The sequence below is a fragment of the Dama dama genome, chromosome 22, assembly GCF_033118175.1.
Source record: "Dama dama isolate Ldn47 chromosome 22, ASM3311817v1, whole genome shotgun sequence".
Lineage (NCBI taxonomy): Eukaryota > Metazoa > Chordata > Mammalia > Artiodactyla > Cervidae > Dama > Dama dama.
The window spans coordinates 40697304-40724027 of record NC_083702.1 but is presented as its reverse complement, the minus strand read 5'-3'; the positions used below and the strand labels follow the sequence as shown (position 1 = coordinate 40724027).

Sequence of the window (26724 nt, the reverse complement as noted above, 5' to 3'; positions counted from 1 at the left end):
CCACAAAGTTCAAAAGTCTGTTCTGTATTTCTGTGTCTCTTTTTCTGTTCTGCATATAGGGTTATTGTTATCACCTTTCTAAATTCCATATACATGTGTCAGTATGCTGTAATGTTCTTTATCTTTCTGGCTTACTTCACTCTGTATAAGGGGCTCCAGCTTCATCCATCTCATTAGGACTGGTTCAAATGAATTCTTTTTAATGGCTGAGTAATATTCCATGGTGTATATGTACCACAGCTTCCTTATCCATTCATCTGCTGATGGGCATCTAGGTTGCTTCCATGTCCTGGCTATTATAAACAGTGCTGCGATGAACATTGGGGTGCACGTGTCTCTTTCAGATCTGGTTTCCTCAGTGTGTATGCCCAGAAGTGGGATTGCTGGGTCATATGGCAGTTCTATTTCCAGTTTTTTAAGAAATCTCCACACTGTAAAATTATTTTTAGTATATTGAAAATCTTCTGGAATTAGATACTGATGATGGATGCACAACTCTGTAGATTCGCTAAAAACCACTGTTATGTCAGTTATATCTTAATAAAGCAGTTACTCCCCAAATGGTCCTTTTTTGCTAAGCTTTTAACTTTTAGAATAAATGACATAAATTTCTGTTAATGGTAGAGCATCTGATTTCAACAGATGCTTCAACAGAGTTGAAGAGAATGAGAGCTGAGGGTGTCTAAACTTGTCACCCTTCTTATTCCTTGCTGTCTGTTGAATATGAATTACTTAAAATGTACAAACATAATGATACATGGTTTTGGTAAGTGAGAGTGATATCCATGGAGTTGTGCTACCCAGATCACCCTTCAAGGAAGGACTTTCTGCCCACCTTCAGAATCTACCTCTGATGACTCTGCAGTCACCTCACTTCAAGTCACACTCTTCCAAGAGCAGCCCACATCGATGGCAAGAATATAAAATCCCAGTCAAAACTAGAATTCCTTTTTAAAACCAATACAGTATACTAACGCATATATATGGAATTTAGAAAGATGGTAACGATAACCCTATATGCAAGACAGAAAAAGAGACACAGATGTACAAAACAGACTTTTGGACTCTATGGGAGAAGGCGAGGGTGGGATGATCTGAGAGAACAGCATCGAAACATGTATATTATCAAGTGTGAAACAGATCACCAGTCCAGGTTGGATGCATGAGACAAGTGCCGAGGACTGGTGCACTGGGATGACCCAGAGTGGGGGATGGGGAGGGAGGTGCGAGGTGGGTTCAGGATGGGGAACACATGTAAATCCATGGCTGATTCATGTCAATGTATGGCAAAAACCACTACAATATTGTAAAGTAACTAGCCTCCAACTAATAAAAATAATTGGGAAAGAAAAATAAATGAATAAATTACAGTAAAAAAAAAAAAACCTAGTGTCTCATGCCTTTATTATGCACAGGTATATGGTCTGAATTTTCACTGTTAATATCCTCAGATGGAAAAATACCATTTAACTATGCTTTGGAATTTGTGAATATTCATAAGGCCCTATTATGGTCTAAATGTTTTTGTATTATATGTTGCAGTCCTACCCCTAAAGGTGATGCCTTTAGTAACTGGAGCCTTTGGGAGGTGTTTAAATCATGACGGTGGAGCTGTTACCGAAAAGTGTGGGGTCTGACTGCTCACCACCCAAAATCCAGTAAACAGGCCAGGTTGGTGGAAAGGAACGTTTGCTTTATTTCAGATGCTGGCAACTCGTGGGGAGGGCGAACATATGTCCAAAGGCCAACTCCCCACCCCAACAAGCATAGAGTAAGACTTTTATACACAGAGTCGGGAGTAGGGGTTGCTACATGGAGAAACAGAAGTTATCTCTGACAGTCATCCTCAAATTGGTCATTAGTGGTCTGACCAGTGTCATCTTGGTTGTTTTCAGTTCAGTTCAGTTCAGTCGCTCCGTCATGTCTGACTCTGTGACCCCATGGACTGCAGCATGCCAGGCTTTCCTGTCCATCACCAACTCCCGAAGCTTGCTCAAATTCATGTCCATCGAGTTGGTGATGCCATCTAATCATCTTATCCTCTGTTGTCCCCTTCTCCTCCTGCCTTCAATATTTCCCAGCATCAGGGTCTTTTCCAGTAAGTTAGTTCTTTATATCACGTGGTCAAAGTATTGGAGCTTCAGCTTCAGTATCAGTCCTTCCTATGAATATTCAGGACTGATTTCCTTTTGGATAGACTGGTTGGATCTCCTTGCTGTCCAAGGGACTCTCAAAAGTCTTCTCCAACACCACAGTTCAAAAGCATCAATTCTTTGGCACTCAGGTTTCTTTATGGTCCAATTCTCACATCCATACATGACTCCTGAAAAAACCATAGCTTTGACTATATGGACCTTATTTGGCAAAGTAATATCTCTGCTTTTTAATATGTTGTCTAGGTTTGTCATAGCTTTTCTTCCAAGGAGCAAGTGTCTTTTAATTGGTTTTAATTGTTTGTTTTAGGTACAGTTAATCTTCAGTTCCAAAATCCATTTGTTAACCATTTCCTTGAGGCCAGTTCTGGGAATTATGACAGCTTATGTCATGGGTACAGTCTGGTCATTATGTAGTTAACTTCTTCGTGCCTGTGTTTTAATATCTATAAGACAGTTCACAGGATATGGCTCAGAATATTATCTGTAGCCCTTGAGAAAGAACTAAAGGTCCTTGACTGTGCTTAATGCCTACATTATTATTTGATCTCTTTTGACTGTTTTTCTTTGTTTTCCACATTTCTCACTTCTCTGATTAAATTCTCATTTAATTTAATTCTCACTTCTCTGATTAAATTTCTCATTTCTCACTTTCTCTTTGACTAAAGTTTTCCACAGACAAAAGGCAGACAGAGGACATGGGGTAGGGGTAGGGACGATAGGGTCCTGCTCCACTTCAAAATCTTACAAATTGGATTAGTGTCTTTACAAAGAAGCTCCAGAGAAATCCCAAGCCCCTTCTACCATAAGAGGACACATAGAGAAGGTGCCAGCTGTGAATCAGGAAGAGAGCCCCAACTCAACCATGCTGGCACTTTGATCTTAGACTTCTAGCATCCAGAACTGTGAAAATTAAAGTGCTTTTGTTTAACAAATCTATCCAATCTATGGCATATTGTTATTGCAATTCAACCAGACAAAGACAATGTCCTTAAGAGGAGGAAAACTCAAACTGTCACCATGAGGTTTGCTTTCACAACACAAAGAACACAGGATTCTCACTCAAACTACTTCTGCCAAAGAAGTTTTAACAGTCAAAATTTACAGAGTACCTAAAGAACAAAATAGCATGAAAGAGACCCAACAGAAAATAGGACAATTGACACTTTATTAACTACAGACAATAGAATAACTTGAAAGATATTTTAAAACAAATATATTGGAAATGTTCAAAAACAAAGGAACAGTTATCCTTAAGAGATGAATATAGATAAAATAACAGATAAAAACAATCAAAAGCCCTAAGAAAGAAAAATGTAGTCATTGACATAACCACCTAAATTCCCTTGTATGTTTCATAAGAGGTGATAGACTGGACTTTGACCACATCCTGTGTGTTGAAAGTAAGACCTGCTGGTTCCCTTGCCCCACTCCACACTTTTTCACAGTTAGCTGAATCTGGGGCCCAGCAGTTACTTTGGAGGTCGTTACTGCAGGTTGGCCTTATCCTGCTACTTGGAGTACTACTGTTAGTTGTTCGCTCACTAAGTCATATATCCAACTCTTTGTGACTCTATGGACTGTAGCACACCAGGCTCCTCTGTTCTCCACTATCTCCGACAGTTTGCTCAATTTCATGTCCATTGAGTCAGTGATGCTATCTAACTACCTCATCCTCTGCCACCCATTTCTCCTTTGCTTTTCAATATTTCCTTGGATCAGGGTCTTTTCCAATGAGTTGGCTATTGATAGTAGCTTTAATTAAGTGCTTTAAGAGACAAATTGAACAGATTAGGTTTTAGCCTCTGTTGGTCAAATTAAAGTAGCTGATAGAGTGGCATACTTCCATGAATATTTGAATTCAGCCAAGAACTTATTGGGGTGGATTGTTGTAAGAGGCAACACATGGACCTGCACATTCTTACTGGGTATACCAAGAATGCAGGGCCTTGATTACCTAGGCCATTTCTCAAGGTTGCGTTTGTAGTAAACAGCCTTGAGAGATGAAGTATTTTCTCCTTCCAAAAAGAGCAATGTTGCTTCAATTTGCCATAAAAATGATGAACCCCCTCAAGCTCAGTGTTTCTGTCTTGTAATACAAACCCACTACATGAGTAAACATCAATCTGGACCAACCTTCCTACATTATACTGTAGGACCTGGGGCGTGGAGAACCAACACAAACATGAAGCTCCAGCTACTACTCTTTTTCTTTTTTTAAATTTATTTATTTTTGACTGAGCTAGGTCTTTGTTGCTGCCCATGAGCTTTCTCTAGTTGCTGCAACCAGGGGCTACTCTGCTCATTGCTGTGGCTTCTCTTGTTATGGAGCACAGGCTCTAGGGTGCAAAGGCTTGTGGTTGTGAAGTGTGGGGTTAAGTTACTCAGCAGCATGTGGGTTCTTAATTCCTGGACCAGAGTTCTAACCCCAGTCCCCTGCCTTGGCAGGCAGATTCTTAACCACTGGACCACCAGGGAAGGTCCCTGGCTACTGCTCTTATCATGAGTAATACAGTTGTTTATCACTGACCCAGCATTCTTCTGACAGCATTCATAATATGGTATTAAAGCTAACTTATAAACTAGTAAGTAGGATCAACTCTCAGATTCTGTATGACTCTTGACAATTACAAAAATCAATTACAAGAGAGTTTTTAAGTGAAAAATGAAAGGTAAGGAACTTCCCTTGTGGTCCAGTGATTAAGACTCCACATTCTCACTGCAAGCCTCATGGCTTCCATCCCTGGTCAGGGAACTAAGATCCCACATGCTGCAACTAAGACCCAGCACAGCCAAATAAATAACTATTTTTTAAAAAATACAAGTATTGCAAGCTAAGAATTCTACAGATTTAGTAGAAAGAATAAGAACATAGAAGAATTAAATGATACTAATCAATGAATAATCACATACACAGTGGCTCAGATGGTAAAGAACCTGTCTGCAGTGCCGGAGGCCTGGGTTCGATCCATGGGTTGGGAAGATCCCTTGGAGAAGGAAATGTGTTCTTGCCTGAAAAATCCCACGGACAGAAGAGCCTGGTATGCTACAGTCCATGGGGTTGCAAAGTGTTGGACACAACTGAGAGATTAACACTAACACACCTACTATATTTTTGTGCACATACATGTACGTACATGGAGAGAGAGATTTAGACATGCATATATAAAACACAGAAAGAGAACATTACAACTCTCAGATAGAAAATATACATTTTCTGAATATTTATAGAGCACATACAAAATCAGTCATGTATTTGGCCACAACAATAGCTCATTTAATTTAAGCAAAAAACATAGCAAAATAGGAAAAGGATATGAATAGATTATTTTGAGGAAAGAATATCTAGATAGCCAGCAACTTTATGAAAAGATGTTAAATTTACTAGCAATTAGAGAAACAAGAATTAAAGTAATAATGAGACGCTACTTTTCACCCGTGATATCTGCCAACATTTAAGAGTAAGCAGATCTTAAAAATAGTGCTCAGTGAAAAACTAAACAAATCTATGACAAATATCACACACATAAATTAGAAATACTTCCATAGAACAATCATATTAAAAGGATACATATAACAAGAAGATACACATTAGACATTAGAATGATTTCCTAGAGCGGGGGGATGAGATTGGGAAGTGGACATAATGAAAATAAATGGAAAAATAAATAAAATGAACAATAACATCTGTTGCTTAGCAATGTAGAAGAAAAGAAACTCTCCAACACTCCTGATGGAAATATGAAGAAAATAATCTGACAACATATGTTAATATATCCTAGAAACAGTGGAATGCTCCTCAATAGGGGATGACTAAGTCATCCACCCTATAAAATTTAGCCACTAAAGGAGAATTAAAACTATACTTGATGCTTTAAAGAATTATTATTAAATGAAAAAGTTTGTAGAAAAGTGAGTATACACTGATGCCATTCTAAGAAACAGTGATCTCTCCCCACCCCCAAGCTAACCTTTAAATGTATGTGTGAGAACATAGATACATGTATGAATGAATGTGTGCGTGTGTGTACAAGCACAGGGCAAAAATAAGAATATACAAGGAATAGCATGAGGAACTAAACTAATGGAAGGGGGAAAGATAGGAGAAAGAAAGGCAGAGGCAAATAAAAGAAGAAAAGAAAAAGACTGCACTAAAAAAATTCAAGTGTGTATATGTGAAAGTGTTTGTAGGCAGAAACTAAGAAAGATTTGTATTTATTTAACATAAAAGTATCTCAGATAGTTGGAATTTCAGGCCACATATCAATATGAAGTATGTTGGTTGTATGGGTCTTGGTTGTTGCCTGCCTTGATAAATCTGGGATACATAATACTGGCACTAAGGTTACTATCTCTCTGATTTGTACTGTTTGTGGCATCTTTGTGGTTACAGTTCTTTCTTGGTTCTTATACCTGTACAATTTTTAAGAAAAATAGTGAAAGCAAGTTTGTTGGATTAACACATAAAATTTGTCAGTTAATCAGCCCTAGTTTAGTGTTTACTTAGGAATATATGTGACTGAAAGCTTGGTGGTAACTGCATATCTTAGGAATTGGAGAGACTGACTTAATAAAAATTCTTTGTCATTTAGAATGCATTTTAGTAAGTGATGGATGCTGAGAAAAAGTTGTAGAGGTAAAGGGGAACTTGTTCATAACTGAGGCTTTTGAATCTTAGCAAACCTAAGTTGTAAATATTCATATAAAATGTACACCCATTTTTTCTTTCTTGTTTATGAAAGAACTAAGTACTAACAAATGCATTAAACAAATATTAGGAGTCAATACCTGTATAGTGTCATTTACTGTATTATATTTGTATTTCAGATGCCTTTGGTGCTTCATGAAGAATATTTCTAGATACATCACAGACATTAAGCCTTTGCCACCCAACATAAAAGATAGACTCATCAAAATTATGAGCGTGCAGGGGCAGATAACAGATTCAAACATAAGTGAGGTAAGAATATATACAACTGCAAAGCAAGCTTATTATATTTTACTGTTCAGCTATGGCTTCAGATTTTTGGAACAATGTTTTATATTAGGATGAGTAATTTAAGTTCTTTTTTCTCCAGATAACCATAATGTCCTTGTGCAATAGCTTCTAAAAAAATCTCCCATTGACTTCCTGGGGGAATCTCTGGACTTCCCTGGGGGTCCAGAGGTTAAGACTCAGTGCTTCCAATGCAGGGGGTACAGATTTCATTCCTGGTTGGGGAACTAAGATCCCACATGCCGAGCAGCCAAAACACAAATAAAATAAAAATTAAAACTATATTCTCCCACTGTTCCTTCAGTTATTCCCCTTGTCTTCATGGTACCAACATCCATGAACTGCATATTTTCAAGAAATGTTAAACTTTTTGGTTAAGTATACCTTAGTAAATCTAGAAAAAATTAAAATGCAGAGTGAAAAAACAAATGACAAAAAAAAGACCCACAAGAAGAAATAGGAATGTTACATTGTGACTCTAGGACACAAACCATATCTACGTGTAACAGTACAGTGTGCAGTTCACTTGGATATTTTCTATTTTATTCTAGTATGTGTTATTTCAATTAAAAAATGTTGATCATAGCCTACTAGATTGATTTTATCCATTCAGGGATAACAATCAGTTAAAAATCATTTATCTAAACTCTTCATTCTTCTTCTGGCTTCCTCACTCCATCTAACTTATACTTACTCCCTTTCCCTGTATATATGTTAGTTGCTCAGTTGTGTCTGACTCTTTGCGACCCCATGGACTGTAGCCCACTAGACTCCTCTGTCCATGGGATTCTCCAGGCAAGAATACTGAGTGGGTTGCCATGCCCTTCTCCAGGGGATCTTATGTGTCCAGGGATTGAACCCAGGTCTCCCACGTTATAGGCAGATTCTTTACCAACTGAGCTTCCTAGGAAGCCCTTTCCCTAATTAAGCTAAAATTAACAATTCTGTAAGGCAGAATGTATAGTAAAGCTTCTGACCTGAATAAAAATACCAGCTTTGCCACTCTTTCTGACACTGAACCTCAGTTCTCTTAACTGTAAAATGGGTTTGCAACTATCATCACTCCCTGCCTACAGAGATTAAAGACTCGTACCTGCTGAGCAAAGAGGCACATAGCTAGAATCTCTCATAATAGTCAGAAGCTACTGGAAGAGGATAAGCACCCCACTACCTTGGTTCTGCTTCCATATCTAATGGGTTCTTATTCTGTACCAGCTGTCTCAGTAGAGCTCTGTGTCACAATAAGACTTTGGAGACACTATAAGCTGCACCCTCAGTTGGAAGTAGACTTGGTTTTTCTGCTTTTTGTATCTGTCTTCACACAAATGCATTTCTGTATTCTTTGCTATAGTTTTCACCCGCCACTTCTCTGTTATGACCATTAAAACACTGAATATGGAATAAATATTTATGTTTATAGGAAATTTTAATTTTTCAAAATAATGTATGTATTATAGATTTTACATCCTGAAGTCCAAACTCTAGATCTACGAAGCTGTGATATTTCAGATACTGCTCTCCTGCACCTATGTAACTGCAGAAAGCTGAAGAAATTAAATTTAAATTCCTCAAAAGAAAACCGAATTTCCATAACTTCAAAAGGTATGTTTGTTAACACTGAACGAATTGGTAGAGAACTATTCACCATAGTTTTGGAGCAGAGAAGGGGAAAATATGTTAAAAGATAGTATGAAGATGTCAGTCAGTCAGTTCAGTCGCTCAGTCATGTCCAACTCTTTGCTACCCCATGGACTGCAGCACACCAGGCTTCCCTGTCCATCACCAACTCCCAGAGCTTGCTCAAACTCATGTCCATTGAGTCGGTGATGCCATCAAACCATCTCATCCTCTGTCGTCCCCTTCTCTTCCCACCTTCAATCTTTCCCAGCATCAGGGTCTTTTCCAATGAGTCAGTTCTGAGAACCCCATGAACAGTTTGAAGGTGTCAAAGAAATAGAAACTATATTTATCAATAAAAATATTCAAAATAAACTAGAGAATCCTAATTAGAATTCTTGCTTATAATCAGTGCTAAAAGTTAGGAAATACATTGTCACTACTTAAATTTTAAACATATTTAAAATAAACATGACTAGATAAATATTTTAAATATTTTGCCTAGTATAGTGAAATAAGAAATGACCAGTTCATAACGTTGTTAAGACTTTTTTGTTGTAATATTACAACAGAAAGTTAAATCATTAGCAAATATTTACTAGGTTCTCTCCTATCAGCCTGTATAACACATAGTTTTGTAGCCAGAACTGCCCCATTTTGAGCTGCACAAAACTTGAAACATGTATTTTCCACTCCTGCTGACCTAAGCATGCCTCAAAACTATTTTAGACAATGACTAATTGACTAAGAAAGAACTAATCTTGCTTGCTTAATTCCAGATACCAACCTCAAGGACATGGGCAGGGAAGCTGAAACAATTTAGACTATAAGCCAGTCACATAGCAAAATCACTAAACGCCCAGTTCTCTGAAAGATATAAAGATCTAACACACACTCATAAGTTGTTTTCACAGGAAGCAGACCAGATGAAAACTGCTGACTGCAAGCATGTAGATCCCAGACCAGTTGAAACCAGAAGACTGGTGATGTTTGAAACTTTACCTTGATGCCAACCAATCTGAGAACTGTGTATGAACTGCTTGTGTACCTTGCAGCCCCCTCCCTCACACAGGCTTTAGAACCTCTATCTCCCAACTGGCAACTTGGAGGTGCTCTTAAGGACGTCAGTCTCCCATCTGCCCAGTTTGCCGGCTTCCTGACTAAAGCAACTTTAAGTTTTCCACCAACACTTGTCTCTTGAGTATTGATCTTCTGAGTGGCAGGAAGCCAAAATTGGGTTTGGTACTGACCTTGTCCAGTTAACAGTGTTTTATAACCAGGCAGACTGCATGTATCAGTGTGACTGTTACATGAATTAATGGATTTTTACCATTTTTTAAAAATATTAAAATTTTTACTCTTTTCAATATAAGAAAGAGTTATTTGGCTACCTAGGTTTCTGGAAAATTTTGTAGGTAGTTGGCTCTATTTTACAATTATCTTGGTTAGCAAGTTGGGATATTCATATTATTGCAAGGAAGCATAAGTTTTAAAATGTTTACACAAATACTGACTCTCTAAAAAGAACTTTCATGCTGAACACTAATGAATAAAGAGTTCTTTCTTAAGACATAGTAAACAATAAAAATGACCTACACACAAATTTACCATCTTCCATTTTGTGTATTTTGCCCATAAAGGTTTCTTTTAACAGTGCTAAAATGTTTGTCCATGATTGAAGAGCCCAGGATTCCTTCAGTACTCTTTTTATTTATATGGCACATCATTATATACCTGTCACCAAAATGCTTTTACATCAGTTTAATTGGCTTTAAGGGCCTCTCTTTTCTTGACCCCCGGTAAAATCTGAGATTCGTCCAGGCTACCAGAGGAGCATGGTGGTAGGAAAGGGTAGAATCAAGGAGGGAGGAGAAAACCCAGAAACAAGGGTATGATTTCTAAGGATAAGCATGAAAGCTATTACTTAAGACATTTGTGGCATTTAACTTTTGATTTCTTTTCAGAGTCTATAAGAAAATTAACTTTATTACTTTAAAACTTTTAACAAAAAGAATCATCTACTATTTAATTACCTAATTTGGTTCTGAATGATTTTTGGTCATTTCCTAAAAGCAAATCTAATCATAAAAAAGTCATGTCATTAATTGCAGATATTCTGAAGAATATACTACAGATTGTATAGAGAATTCTTGAAACATTCTAAAAGAGTTTTAAATAATGACAGCATCACTGAAAAAATAGTATATTCCCCACATGAACTACTTTGGGAAAGGCTAATTGGATGTATCAGTACTGGTGATTACTAAAATAAAAATCAGTCACATTTCTCATATATAAACATCTATAGCTCATTGATACAGAATTATATTTTCCCTCAGGAATAAAAGCTGTGGCTTCATCTTGCTCTTACCTGCATGAAGCTTCTTTGAAAAGATGCTGCAATCTCACCGATGAAGGAGTCCTTGCTCTTGCACTCAATTGCCGGCTGTTAAAGATCATTGATTTAGGAGGCTGTTTAGGTATTACTGATGTGTCCTTGCAGGCATTAGGAGAAAACTGTGCATTTTTGCAGTGTGTTGATTTTTCAGCTACTCAGGTAAATGAAATAACACTTGAAATGTAGAGACTGTATGTATTTATTTGCCCAGTGTATTTCCATAACACAATTAATTTTTTTGTTGTTGCTGAAATTATTGACTTCATATTTTGATAGTTAAATAATTGCAATATAATTTGCACCCTCCCCTCAATTGTTTTAAGTAAGGGTGGAAGGTATGTGTGGCTAAAACACATGTTTGCTAAATGGGAGGAAATAAAACAATATCTAAATAACAAGTTTTAGAAAAATATGCTTCCATCTTCTCCATTTATGTGCTGTGTTCTTTCTCCCTTTGCTTAGGTATCTGACCATGGTGTGGTTGCGCTTGTTAGTGGACCTTGTGCCAAGAAATTAGAGGTAATTTTAAAATATCTATAAAGATGATGATAACTGAACTTATATTATCCTCAGAAATTCTTTATTAAACCTAGAAGACAACCAGTGCCTTATTCTCAATTAGGTATTTCCAAGGACTTTTTTCCCCTCCGCCTCTTTATTCCATAGTGAAAAAAAACTGGTAAAGTTAGGAGATAAAGTATGCTTTATAGAAAACCCATTTTACTTCCAATAAATATTCTTATTTTCCAGAGGTTTTAACTTCTAATACATTTAAGGATAGTCTTATTATGGATAAAGATAATGAAAATTTATCAATGTAAAATGATATCCTTTAGAATTTTCATGTCTGACTGATATTTTTACTAGGACTACTTATGCTCTTGCCAGTGTATTTTTCTTGACATCATATTTATTCTCTCTTGATCATCTTTTTCTGAATCTATGAGGCATCCAGAATATACCACTATGGCATAAAGATTATTTTGAGCTGAAGATGTCTAAGAAACAACAGAAGCTAAAAAAAAAGACTTCCGTCTGAACCGCGTCCCACCCCCACTATCTGTCTAAAAGCAGACACTTCCAAAAGAATTCAAATGCCTCAAATCCTTTTTAAGGAAGATTTCCAGATGAGAAATTGCATTAAACAGACATAGTCACAAGATTATCATAACTCCCATCTATTTTCCTAAAGGTCCATTTTGTCTGCCCTAAAAGTCATTTGTATGACTGTTAAGTATCCTTTCTCCCCTCCTCTTCCCCTATTAAGATGGTATTTAAACTAAATTCAAGCCATTTCTTTGAACCATGACCTTTGTGAGCTTGTGAATAAATTCTTCCTTTCCTCTTATCTTATTGTCAGTTTAATTTAAAGGCTTCCAGAGACAAATATAAGCGGGTAGAGAAAAGGTTTTTCCTCCCCCAGAAGCCGCATTGTGCAGCTGTTTAAAAAGATCTTAAATTAGTGTTCCTCCTTTGTATTCAGTGACGGATGTAGCACCTATAACCTGTTTCTAAATATTAAGAAATGTTTTGTCCCAAGATTTTAATTTTTTTCCTTTCCCAGTTTACAATGTTTTAGTTTGTTTTTACTCTTAATTAAAAGCTGTGCTTTTCAAAAAAAAAAAAAAAAAAAGCTGTGCTTTTCAACAAAAAGTCACATCAAATCCTTTTGGGAAGTAAGCAGCCTATAAATGAATTATACATGTTAGTAACCACTATTAGAATGATGGTGCCATGTTTTTGCCAAAATATTTCTGCTTGATGTATTGCCCAAAGAATTTTTTTTGTGATGTTTATATATCTGCATCCTGCTTATGTGTATATATATGTGTGTGTGTTTGTATATATAAAATGGCACATATATTTTTATGAATCTTTTCATTAAGAACTTTTTTTTAAAAAAATGAAGTTTCAAATTCCAAATTGCATTCTAACTGTAGGGGCAATAAACTGCCAAAACTTTTACTGTTTTAAATACAAACATTTGTTGAGCACTTGATATGCTATCCTCCATGCTACTGCCTCATATTCATTAGGTTATTTTATTTTTACAACATTATCCTATAATCACTGTCAATTTTATCAAAGCTCTCAATCAGTTAACCTAGTTTATCACTTCCTAATAAAACCACCAGGAAATTAGTTGTTGTGCAGTGGTAGGGAATATACCTACATATTTACTTCAGCTTTATAAAATAAAGAGCACCTAGGCAGACTGAGGAAAAAAATCCAATAACCAGTGCATTGGTCATTGTAATGTTATTGAATTTTTCATTTTTTCAGCTTTCCAAAGCTTACTTCTGTAAGTATCAAAATATTTTAATGAAAATCTTTCTAAAATTTGTTAGAACTTAATTCCTTCCTTAAACAAAGGAATATATTTTAACATGTGACTCATTGCATCTTTGTGACCACAATTTCTGACAAATTGAAATGCAAACATTTTCATTTTTTTTAACCGATTCTTCTCTTTTGGGTGATATATATACCTACATTTTTCAGATACCCCATTTTTAACCTGTTGCTTTTAATTTGTTCAGTTCCCGAAAGTTAGGGACTTCCCTCATAGCTCAGTTGGTAAAGAATCCACCTGCAATGCAGGAGACCCCGGTTCAATTCCTGGATCGGGAAGATCTGCTGGAGAAGCGAAAGGCTACCCACTCCAGTATTCTTGGGCTTCTCTTGTGGCTCAGCTGGTTAAGAATCCACCTGCAATGTCGGAGACCTGGATTCGATCCCTGAGTTAGGAAGATCCCCTGGAGAAGGGAAAGGTTACCCACTCCAGCATTCTGGCCTGGAGAATTCGATGGACTGTATAGTCCATGGGGTCTCAAAGAGTTGAACATGACTGAGTGACTTTCACTTTCATTTTCTGGGAAGTAAAATATCAAGGTTGCTAAATAGTTTATAATTTGAAAATAAATTTGATTAACAGTCTAAGAACCGCTCCTAAAGATTGCCATTTAGTAAAAACATGTTACAGCATTTATGGGCTTCCCTGGTGGCACAGATGGTAAAGAATCTGCCTGCAATGTGGGAGACCTGGGTTTGATCCTTGGGTTGGGAAGATCCCCTGGTGAAGGAAATGGCTACCCACTCCAGTATTCTGGCCTGGAGACTTCCATGGACAGAGGAGCCTGGCAGTCTACAGCCACAAAGAGTTGGACATCACTGAGCGCCTTTCACACACACACAGCATTAATTGAATGTCAGTATTGACTCTGAAATCTCTATCGGTCTGAGTTCTCAGTGAGAGCAGATCATTTTGTTCATCACTTGGCCATTATTCTATACCTAGGTTTTACTGCAGTTCCAGTCACACAGTAGTACCTCAATAAATACTGTCATATTTTTAACTGTATATCACAGTCATTTTATAGTTTTCTACAATCTTCATGGTTAAAATTTAATTTGCTGTGAAAGAATTATTATTTATTAAACAAATATTTATTGATTATCTACTAAGTTCTAGGCACTGTCATATCAGAGAACAAAATCTGTCCATGTTATGTATCACTTTTCCTTAATTGTTTTTCTGATGTTGGTACTTTAGCTTATTTACAGCTTTTATCTATTGGAAATAATCATGTGTTGGGACATACCACTTTTTCTTCCTTTATTATAATTAAGTCCTAAAACAACACAAGTGGATCAATTTTACATCATTGTCTGTTGTTCTTCAGTCTCTTCAGTCATGACCCACTCTTTGTGACCCCATACCATAGCACAGCAGGCTCCTCTGTCCTCCACCATCCCCTGCAGTTTGTTCACATTCATGTCCATTGGATTGGTATTGCTATCTTACCATCTTGTCCTCTGCTACCCCCTTCTTCTTTTGCCTTCAATCTTTCCCAGCACCAGAGTCTTTTCCAATGAGTCAACTCTTCATATCAGGTGGCCAAAGTATTGGAGCTTCAGCTTCAGCATTTGTCCTTCCAAAGAATATTCAGGGTTGATTTACTTTAGGAATGACTGGTTTGATCTTGCAGTTCAAGGGACTCTCATGAGTCTTCTCCAACACCACAATTTGAAAGCATCAATTCTTTGACACTCAGCCTTTCTTGGGAGGACAGAGAAGCCTGGTGTGCTACAGAATGGAGTCGCAAAGTGTTTGACACAACTTAGCAACTGAACAACAATAACATACAATGAGAACAACAGATGGGAGGAACAGTGTTCAACTCAGGTTTCATTTAAAATATATTAAGGCATTTAAAAAAAGAAAATTTTTCTTTTTTTAAAATTCAATTTCTGGCAAATACAGGTCCTAGCAAAAATTTCAAATTCACAATATAAACTTCATGGGAAACAATTTAGCAATGTGAATTTAGGACCTTTTAAAAAACTCTCCCAATCTATACATGACTACTGGAAAAACCATAGCTTTGACTATATGAACCTTTGTCAGCAAAGTGAAGTCTCTGCTTTTTAATACACTATCTAGGTTTGTCATCGCTTTCCTTCCAAGCAGCAAGCATCTTTTCATTACATGGCTGCAGTCACCATTCACAGTGATTTTGGAGCCCAGGAAAATATAACCTGTCACTTCTTCCACTTTTTGCCTCCTGTCACTGCTTCCACTTTTTGCCATTAAGTGATGGCACCAGATGCCATGATCTTGTTTTTTTGAATGTTGAGTTTCAAGGCAGCTTTTTCACTCTCCTCTTTCCCCTTCATCAAGAGGCTCTTCAGTTCCTCTTCACTTTCTGCCGTTAGAGTGGTATTATCTATATATCTGAGGTTGTTGATATTTCTCCAAGCAGTCTTGTACTCCAGCTTGTGCTTCATCCAGCCTGGCACTTTGCATGATGTACTCTGCATATAAGTGAAATAAGCAAGGTGACAATATACAGCCTTGTTGTACTCCTTTCCTAATTTTGATCAGTCCATTATTCCATGTCCATTTCTAATTGTTGTTTCTGACCTGCAAATAGGTTTCTCAGAAGACAGGTAAGGTGTTCTGCTACTCTCATCTCTTTAATAATTTTCCACAGTCTGTTATGATCCACACAGTCAAAGGCTTTAGCCTAGTTGACGAGGCAGAAGTAGATGTTTTTTTGGATCTCCCTTGCTTTCTCCATGATCCAGTGAATGTTGCCAATTTGATCTCTGGTTCCTCTGCCTTTTCTAAACCCAGCCTGTACATGTGAAGGTTCTTTGTTCACATACTGCTGAAGCCTAGCTTGAAGAATTTTGAACATTACCTTGATAGCATGTGAAATGAGTACAATTGTATGGTAGTTAGAGTATTCTTTAGCATTGCCCTTCTGTGGGATTGAAATGAAAACTGAAGTTTTCCAGGCCTGTGGCTACTGCTGAGTTTTCCAAATTTGCTGGCGTGTTGAGTGCAGCACTTTCACAGCATCATCTTTTAGAATTTGAAATAGCTCAGCTAGAATTCCATCACTTCAACTTGCTTTGTTTATAATATGCTTCCTAAGGTCCACTTGACTTCTCACTCCAGGATGTCCAACACTAGGTGAGTGACCACACCATCATTGTTATCTGGGTCATTAAGGCCTTTCTTGTATGGTTCTGTGTATTTTTACACCTCTTCTTAATATCTTCTGCTTCTGTTAGATCCTTAGCATTTCTGTCCTTTATCATGCCCATCCTTGCATGAAATGTTCCCTTGATACCTCCCGTTTTCTTGAAGAGATCTCTAGTCTTTCTCATTCTATTGTTTTCCTCTGTTTCTTTGCATTATTCATTTAAGAAAGCTTTCTTATCTGTCTTTGCCATTCTCTGAAACTCTGCATCCAGTGCATGTATCTTTCCCTTTCTCCTTTGCCTTTTGTTTCTCTTCTATCCTCAGCTATTTGTAAAGCCTCAAGTAACCACTTTGCCTTCTTGCATTTCTCTTTCTTTGGGATGGTTTTGGTCACTGCCTCCTGTACAATGTTATAAACCTCATTTAATAATAACCTCATATAAATGTCCATAGTTCTTGAGGCACTGTCTCTACCAGATCTAATCTGTTGAATCTATTCATCACCTCCACTGTATAACCATAAGGGATTTCATTTAGGTCATACCTGAATGGCCTGGTTTCTCTAGTTCCTTCAATTTAAGCCTGAATTTTGTAATAAGGATCTCATGATCTGAGCCACACTCAGCTCTGGCTCTAGGTATAGAGCTTCTCTATACTCGGCTTACATGTAAATCCATGGCTGATTCATGTCAATGTATGACAAAAACCAATACAATATTGTAAAGTGATTAGCCTCCAACTAATAAAAATAAATGGAAAAAAAAAAGAATATAATCAGTCTGACTTTGGTATTGACCATCTGGTTATGTCCATGTGTAGAACCATCTCTTGTGTTTTTGGAAAAGGGTGTTTGCTATGACCAGTGTGTTCTCTTGACAAAATTCTGCTAGCCTTTGCCCTGCTTTATTTGGTACACCAAGGCCAAACTTACCTGTTATTCCTGGAACCTCTTGACTTATCTATTCCAATCCCCAAGGATGAAAAGGACTTCTTTTTTGGTGTTAGTTCTAGAAGGTGTTCTAGGTCTTCATAAAATTGGTCAGCTTCAGTTTCTTCAGCATCCGCGTTTGGGCATAGACTTGTATTACAGTGATGTTGAATGGTTTGCCTTGGAAATGAACCAAGATCTTTCTGTCATTTTTGAGGATGCACCCAAGTACTGCATTGTGGACTCTTTTATTGACTGTGAGAGCTACTCCACTTCTTCTAAGGCAGTCTTCCCCACAGTAGTAGACATTATAGTCATCTGAATTAAATTTGCCCATTCCCGTCCACTTTAGTTCACTGATTCCTAAGATGTCAATGTTCACTCTTGCCATCTCCTTCTTGTCCACATCTAATTTACCTTGATTCATGGACCTTACATTCCAGGTTCTTATGCAACATTGATTTTTACATCATCAGACTTTACTTCACCACCAGATATATCTACAGGTGAGTGCTGTTCCCGTTTTGACCCAGCTGCTTCATTCTTTCTGGAGCTGTTCATCATTGCCCTCCACTCTTCCCCAGTAGCATATTGGACACATTCCTACCTGGGGGAGCTCATCTTCTGGTGTCATATCCTTTTGCCTTTTCATAATGTCCATCAGATTCTTCAGGCAAGAATACTGGAGTGGGTTGCCAACCCCTCCTCCTGTGGACCACCTTTTATCAGAACTCTTCAATATGGCCCGTCTGTCTTGGGTGGCCCTGCATGGCATGGCTCATAGTTTCAGTGAGTTATGCAAGCCCCTGCCCCACAACAAGGCTGTGATCCATGAAAGGGTTCATTGTCTGTCACCTTGTGAATTCACTTCATACGATGCCTTTTCCATGTAGAATATGATGCTTTCTCCTCAGTTTTCTAGAATTTTCAATATATTCAAGTTTCCTTTAAGACATGATTAATTATAATAATATGTACATCAACATAATATCAACTTTTCAATAGAAAAGAAAACCACTACCCTAAGTATACATACCAATTATTAGTTGAAAATTACCTTCAGAATTGTTTAAAAGTTTTTGATGTTGGCAAATATACATAAAATTTACTATTTTAACCATTTTTAGGGTACAATTCAGTGGATTTAAGTACATTCATATCATTGTGCAGCCATCACCATTAACTACTTCCAGAACTTTTTCATCATCCCAGATAGAAACTCTTTACCCTTTAAACAATAATCCCCATTATCCTTTCCCCCAGCCTCTGACAACCTCTGTTCTATCTTCTGTCATTATGAATTTACCATTATAGTGACATTTTTAAAAACCATTTATCCACTGATATGGTTCCACCTTTTGTCTTCTGTGAATATCTCTACTATGAACATAGTTATATAGACATCTATTTATATCCCTGCATGCAATTCTTTTGAGTACATCCCTAGAAGTGAAATAGCTAGATAATATTCTAATTCTATATATAATTGTTTGAGGAACTGCCATACTATTTCCATAGCAACTGTACCCTTTTACATTCTCACTAGCAATGAGAAAGTGTTTCAAATTAGAACATTAAACAAAAGATAGATAATATTTCAAATATATGAAAATGTATATAAATTTTTATAACAGAGACCTTTGAGCCAACCACTTGAATTTTAACATTGTCTGCATTTATTCCAGCCAGTTCTTTTTTAAAAAATTATTAAATGTGATATCTGAAGCTCCCTCCCCTCATTTATTCCCCTTCTTCCGTCAGAGGTAACCACTCTTCTGAAGATGCCTGTGTATCTTTCCTTCCATGTTTGAATATTTCATCTTTCTTTCTACATCTTTCTATGTATGTGTGTGTATATCTGTGACTGTTGTTCAGTCACTCAGTCATGTCTGATTCTGCAATCCCATAGACTGCAGCACGCCAGGCTTCCCTGTCCTTCACCATCTCCCAGAGCTTGCTCAAACTCATGTCCATCAAGTCCGTGATGCCATCCGATCATCTCATCCTCTGTCATCCCCTTCTCCTCCTGCCTTCACCCTTTCCCAGCCTCAGGGTATTATCTAACAAGTCAGCTCTTCGCATCTGGTGGCCAAAGTATTGGAGCTTCAGCTTCAACATAGTCCTTCTAATGAATATTCAGGACTGATTTCCTTTAGAATCAACTGGTTTGATCTCCTTGTAGTTCAAGGGACTCTCAAGAGTCTTCTCCAACACCACAGTTCAAAAGCATCAATTCTTTGGCGGTCAGTTATCTTTATAGTCCAACTCTCACATCTATACATGACTACTGGAAAAACCATAGCTTTGACTAGACAGACCTTTGTTGGCAAAGTAATGTCTCTGGTCTTTAATGTGCTGTTTTAGTTTGTCATAGTTTTTCTTCCAAGGAGCAAGTGTCCTTTAATTTTATGGCTGCAGTCACCATCTACAGTGATTTTGGAGCCCAAGAAAATAAAGTCTCTCACTTTTTCTATTGTTTCCCCATCTACTTGCCATGAAGTGATGGGACCAGATGCCATGATCTTCTTTTTTCAATGTTGAGTTTTAAGCCAGCTTTTTAACTCTCCTCTTTCACCTTCATCACGAGGCTTTTTAGTTCCTCTTTGCTTTCTGCCCTGAAGGTGGTATCATCTGCATATCTGAGGTTATTGATATTTCTCCTGGCAATCTTGATTTCAGCTTGGGCTTCATTGTTTGTGATCAGTTCAGTCGCTCAGTCATATCCAACTCTTTGCGACCTCATGGACTGCAGCACGCCAGGCCTCCCTGTCCATCACCAACTCCTGGAGTTTACTCAAACTCATGTCCATTGAGTCAGTGATACCATCCAACCATCTCATTCTCTGTTGTCCCCTTCTCTGCTGCCTTCATTGTAAAATATTCATAAACAAGATATTATATTGTTTTATGTGTTTTTCAGTTCAGTTCAGTTCAGTTGCTCAGTCATGTCCAACTTTTTGCGACCCCATGGGCTGCAGCACGCCAGGCCTCCCTGTCCATCACCAACTCCCAGAGTTTACTCAAACTCATGTCCATTGAGTCAGTGATGCCATCCAACCTCTCATCCTCTGTCGTCCCCTTCTCCTCCTGCCTTCAATCTTCCCAGCATCAGGGTCTTTTCAAATGAGTCATGTGTTTTTAAACAGTACATAATAATTTCATATCATATGTATTGTTTTACAATTTGATTTTTTTATTCAAAATCATGTTTTAAAATTTTTCTCAAGCTTTATTGGAGTTTAATTTACATACAATAAAATTCACCTATTTTAAGTGTACAGTTTGATGAATGTTGGTCATTGTTTTACAATCTTATAACCACTACCACAATTAAGTATAGAATATTTCCATCACCCCAAGAGGTTTTCTCCCATCTCTTTGAAGTCAATGCTCTGCTGTGGCCTTCCCCCAAGCAACCAGTCATTTGTCAATATAGTTTTGCTTTTTCTATAGTATTTTATATGAATGAAATCATGCAGTGTATCATCTTTTGGTTTTTTACTGTTTTCTTTACTTCTTTCATTTGGTATGATATTTTTGAGATTCATCCATGTTGTTAAACATGTTAATGTTTCATCCCTTTTTTTTTGGCTGAGTAGTATTCCATAGTCTGGCTATAACACAGCTTGCTCATATATTCATCTTTCAGATTGTTCCAGTTTTAGACTATTATAAATACTGCTGTGGACATTTGCATACAAGTCTTTGTGTAGACATATGGTTTCATTTTGGGGGGTAAATAACTAGAATGGAACTGCTGTGTCATATAGTGAGTACATGTTTAGCTTTATAAAATGCTACAACACTGTTTTTTAAAGTGTCTAAACTAACATTATGTTTAAGATTTATGTCTATTAATACAAATAAATATTTTTCTTTGTAACTGTTTTATCTTATTACAATATATTAATGAACCACCATTTACTTACCCAATCTCCATTTATTTACTATTGCAAGTAATATTTCAGTTGACATATTTACAAGTTGTTTCCTTACACACATGTACAAGCATTTCTCTCTTTATAGTGGACGTCTGCAGTTGGAATTAATTGCTGGGTTCTAGAGGATACTTGTCAGTTTTAATATATACTGCCAAATTGCCTTATAAAGTGGTTGGGCATTTCACTTTTAAAGCTGCTAATACCTTCCAAATTACTATAGACTTTCTTTTTTTTTTTTTTTTAGAGATTCAGCAGAAGTGATCTTTTATTTTTTTTATGAACAATCTTTATTTTATTTTTTTTCCATTTATTTTTATTAGTTGCAGGCTAATTACTTTACCACTATAGACTTTCGTTGGTCCTTCCTATAGTGTTTTTCTTGCAAGTGGTTATTGGGGGTTTTGTTATCAGAGTACATATTTCCCAAGCATTTCACACTGTTCTTATTGTCCTGTTTTTTTCTTTTGATTATACTTTATTTTTAAACAGGAGATTCATATGGGGCATTGTGTGAATCTGACTGACGAGGCTGTAGAAGCTGTCCTTACTTGCTGTCCTCAGATATGTATATTACTCTTCCATGGATGCCCTCTAATAACAGGTTAGTATAAGGCTATGTGTGTGTATGTGTTAGTTGAGCAATAATGTCTGACTCTTTGCAACCCCATGGACTGTAGCCCACGAGGCTCCTCTGTCTGTGGAATTCTCCAGGCAAGAATACTGGAGTGCGTTGCCATTCCCTTCTCCAGGTGTGTGTGTGTGTGTGTGCTAAGTTGCTTCAGTTGTGTCTGACTCTTTGCAGCCCTATGGACTGTAGCTTGTCAGGGTCCTCTGTCCATTTGAATTCTCCAGGCCAGAATACTGGAGTGGGTTGCCATGCCCTCCTCCAGGGGATCTTCCCAACTCAGGGATCGAACCCATATCTCCTGAGGCTCCTGCATTGCAGGTAGATTCTTAACCACTGAGCCACCAGAGAAGCCCCTCCTTCTTCAGGGGATCTTCCCAACCCAGGGATTGAACCCAGGTCTCCTGCACTGCAGGCAGATTCTTTATACCATCTGATCCACCAGGGTAAGTATGAGGCTGCTTGGGTTCAAATCTTGGTTTCATCTTTTAATAACTGTGTAACCTTGAGTAAATTACTTAACCCATTCCATTATTCAGTTTCCTCATCTGAAGGTGAGTATAATGACAGTACCTACCTTATAAACTTGATCATGACAACACATTTTTTGGTGCCTAGCACATACTGAGGGTTCAGTAAATGTTAATCATGATGATGATGGTGATGGTGATGGCGGTGATGGCCAAGGCTCAATATATGCTAACTGTGAGGATAAGGATGATGGTGGCAGTACTAGTGGTCATGATATTAAACATGATGCTTTATGTAGTCATTTATAATATTAAATCTATCAAATATGCTAAATGACCTGTTAACTGTAAACACACCAAGCTGTAACCATTGAGATTCAGAATCATTTGGCTGATGTGGTACTTCACTTAATTAGTCACAGCCTTTGGTTTGTATAAGAGCCATGACACCTCTTTCACATTATTCCTACACATGGGTCCCCTACCACAATATAACCTGGTTCTCACTTGTAAGTCAGTACTTAATGCCCTGCCCTTCCAGCTTATTTTCCTAATTATGATTTAATAGTTACTGTCTTTTTGACAACTTCCACTTTTTCTGTTTGAACTGTCAATCTAAACTAAGCCTGTAATGGGTTATATCTGGTTATCAAAGACATCTGTAATGAAGACTAAAATCTTATTTTAGGTAGACATTTTTCAGAACACTAACGCCAAAACTTCAGTTGGAAATTATTACCAGTGGGTACCTCTGGGGAAGGTTGTGGAGAGACAAGAGTAGGAAAAAGCCTTCACCATATACCCTTTTGTCCTTTTGAATTTTGTACCATGTGAATGATTTTACCTATTAAAAATTAATAATCATAATTTTAAGAAAATAATTTAGAACCAGAAAAATTCATGTGACTGAGTACAGGGAATCAGTTAATGTGAACACTATTCTGAGGGTTATGAGAAGGCAGGCAGAGGCTCTCTAGTCATCAAACAAGGCAGAAAATTATATTTTAACAAGAAGGCTATTATTGTAAGGTGGAAGAGGCCACAATAAGTGTAATTGCAGCCATTTTTTATAATAGGTCTTTTCAGAATACCAACTAAAAGTGTGTAAACCTACTCAGTGAGGTATATGTATGTTTAATCAATACACTGAACAAGAAAGTGGTACTCATAAAGTGACTCCATTTTCCTCTCACTATATTAATTACAAATTTGCTCTATAGGAGCTAATTTTTCCCAAACTCAAATGAAAATCTCAAACATGTGCCCCTGACTTTTCTTATCATTCTCATCCCATGAACTCCCAGACGAGTTCAAATTAAAGCTTTTCACTCCTCCAGTTAGCTCAGGTTTGCTGTAGGTGGAAAGGCTGCTATGTTAAGGGAACATTGTTAGTTTCCCTGTTTTCCCTCCTGATTCTCCTCTTCCTTTCCTAACTCACCCACCATGGTTTCTGACCTCAGCAATGTTAGTGCAGGGTAGGACTGCGATGAGCAGGAGGGCAGGTAATGGAAAGAAAAGTCTCACTTGAGCACTACCACTGTGATCTAGTGGCAGCACCATGGGCTCAGTGGGTGAGCTGATCCTGATCCATACTCTTACGAAAGTGGGGCACTGGTGACCTTCTTCAGAGTCCACTTTCTGCCACTCCCCTCCTCACTGTGTTTATCTCCCATCTACAGTTCTCTTGATTCAAGCAAATGTGTCTGCTGGCTAGTAGCAAGCGATTTCTTCCTCTGCCCTCATGCCTTTAGCAGTATACCTTCAGGTTTCTTTCTGTTGAGGTTACCTTGACCATCTAGGTTGCTTTCATGAGCAAAATACAAGGCAACCCATGCTAGCTCACATCTGTCCACAGGGAACACAATACTTTAGTTGGTGAGAGTGCAGATATTTCCCCGCTTCAGTCCTCTCTTTAACCACATGGACTCTTAACATAGCCTGCTTTTTATTTTCTTAGGTCTGATGTGTACTGTTTGTGATGTGTGTTGTGTTCCCCAAGCTCCAAGGGACGTATCAGATTCTCCAACTGATCCCCTTGGAGCCCTCTCTCACTAGGCTTGAAGGGAAGAGCGAACACCTGCAGCCCTCTTTCTAGAACTCAAATCACAACTGTCTTCAAAGAAATCCTTTCTTTAATTTCCAATTTTCCATCACTTCCCATTTTTATACTTTTATATCTTTGAATGGATAAGGCACCAAAGATTCCAAAATCAGTTTTCAGCCAAGCATTTGCAAGTCATGTACAAGTGGTCTGGTATCTCATTTTAGAATGAGAGAGTAGCTGGTACCTCTAGTCCTAGAACCTTAGCTGGAATAATTCTGGTTTAATGTTCTGTTATATTTGTCTCAGATCAGCTTGACTACCTAACACGTTATAAACTCAACCTTTGTTAATTTTACCTTGATCATCTTTCTGGTTACAATTTGGAAATAGTTAATTTGGCATTTTGTCTCTACTTTTAATAGAAGTGAAAACAGACTATACAGTCAACCAGAAAAGCTTCTCCTTAGGCAAACTGCTTAAAACAATTATCAAAGACCTTATAGGTAATGAAATATTTAGAAGGTACAACCAAAAACTGAAAATTTGAGTATAAGACCAATATTAAAATGCTTAAATGTGCCTGTATTAATATAGAAATGACTAACGAATATGAATTGAAAATATGTTGTAATGATTAGTTTGATTTTTAAAGCAAAAAGACAGTTTTGAGATAAATTATATAATTACTGAGATCACTGGAAACCAAAGATATATTATCAGCCTGTCTGGTATGATTATATAACACTGGATATAGAATACTGGAGCGGGTTGCTGTTTCCTCCTCCAGATCTTCTTGACCCAAGGATCAAACCCAGGTCTCCTGCATTGTAGGTGGATTCTTTACTGCTACACCACCGGGGAAGGCCCTGACTATAGACACTAGGAAAGCTTAATCCCACTCTTTTCCCATCCATATAATGACTCAAAATACTGAATTTACCAACTCTCATGTGGCCTAGAAAGGGATGACAGATAACCTCCCTCCTCAGTCTCCTGGGAGTTCTCTTACGTTACTTCCTTGCCGAGACCCATACACACACCCCTTTGGAAGTTCTTCTGTTGTGTGGGACTCCCCTTCCCTGCAAATCTCGCAAAGGGCTGCCCAAGTAAATCTCCTTGTATGCTACTGCTACCTTGTGGTCATATCTTTTTTCTTGTTCTGCCACACAATCCCTTGCTCAAGGTATGCAGCATAAAACAAAATATGTTTATATGTCCCAAAAGTGTAGGAAATATATCACTATAATGAATATTCATTTTTCAAAGGCTCTAAGAAATACTATAGCCAAGAAACTTTTTTTATCCAAGTGTCAAGGAGTTAGAAATTTTCCTCTACCCTTTTAGATTCTTCTGGTTTATCTAAGAATTAAATTGACAGGAGGCAGGTAAAGAGGAGAAAATCAGAATTTACATACATGGGAGAGACCCAAGAGAACTGAGTAAATAGCCAAAATGTCTGAAACGCTAGAGAGGACATGCAGGGGTAGATGTTTGGACCTTCAAAGGAGATGAAGGCAATTCACATGGAGATAAAAAAGTAAATGGTTAGTAAACAAATATTTGTTGGGCCATGCAGAGACAATGTAACATAAAGGTTCTCTGAACTCTCGGCCCCTCACTGAGTTTCCCCCACCATACCTAGTCCAGATTCTTTGCAGATAATCTCTGATGGGGGTAGGAGGACTTGCTCTGTACTTCCTTCAGGCAGTAAGGGGAAAGAGCAAAGTTTCTTCTTGAGTCTTTTGGGCCTTGATTGTTTTCAGCTTGAAATAATCCTGATGCCAGACACTTTGGGATGGCTACAAAGTTTTGCTCCCCTAAACAAGCATTTTTCAAATTTTTTTAACACAGGATAATTTATGTTTTTTTTTTTTTAATCCCTGCTTTCGCAGAATAGGAAAGTGAGAAACTGAAACGGTACTTGCCCATTGTGACAGAGTTTTTACTAATAGTGCTAAGAGTAAACAAAAATCTCAAGATGAAGTGAAATGAGCACCAATCCTCAGTGTCAGCCACACATAGGCACTTGCCATGGGAGCCTGCCATCTACCTCTACAGGAT

The 26724-nt window shown here is 37.6% G+C and overlaps 1 protein-coding gene across 4 annotated transcripts in view; it reads left to right on the top strand.

Moving 5' to 3' along the window:
* AMN1 (antagonist of mitotic exit network 1 homolog) overlaps positions 1 to 26724 on the top strand; it is an 80216-nt gene that overhangs the window by 32453 nt on the left and 21039 nt on the right. For 2 of the 4 annotated variants that reach the window (XM_061125236.1, XM_061125235.1), the window contains 6 exons: positions 1543 to 1671; positions 6981 to 7113; positions 8607 to 8751; positions 11106 to 11323; positions 11627 to 11683; positions 22014 to 22125. In XM_061125236.1, the coding sequence (XP_060981219.1) occupies positions 6997 to 7113; positions 8607 to 8751; positions 11106 to 11323; positions 11627 to 11683; positions 22014 to 22125 (649 nt within the window). In that variant the 5' untranslated portion in view covers positions 1543 to 1671; positions 6981 to 6996. The remainder of the gene's footprint in view (positions 1 to 1542; positions 1672 to 6980; positions 7114 to 8606; positions 8752 to 11105; positions 11324 to 11626; positions 11684 to 22013; positions 22126 to 26724) is intronic. The other 2 variants (XM_061125233.1, XM_061125234.1) reach the window with 1 other exon arrangement.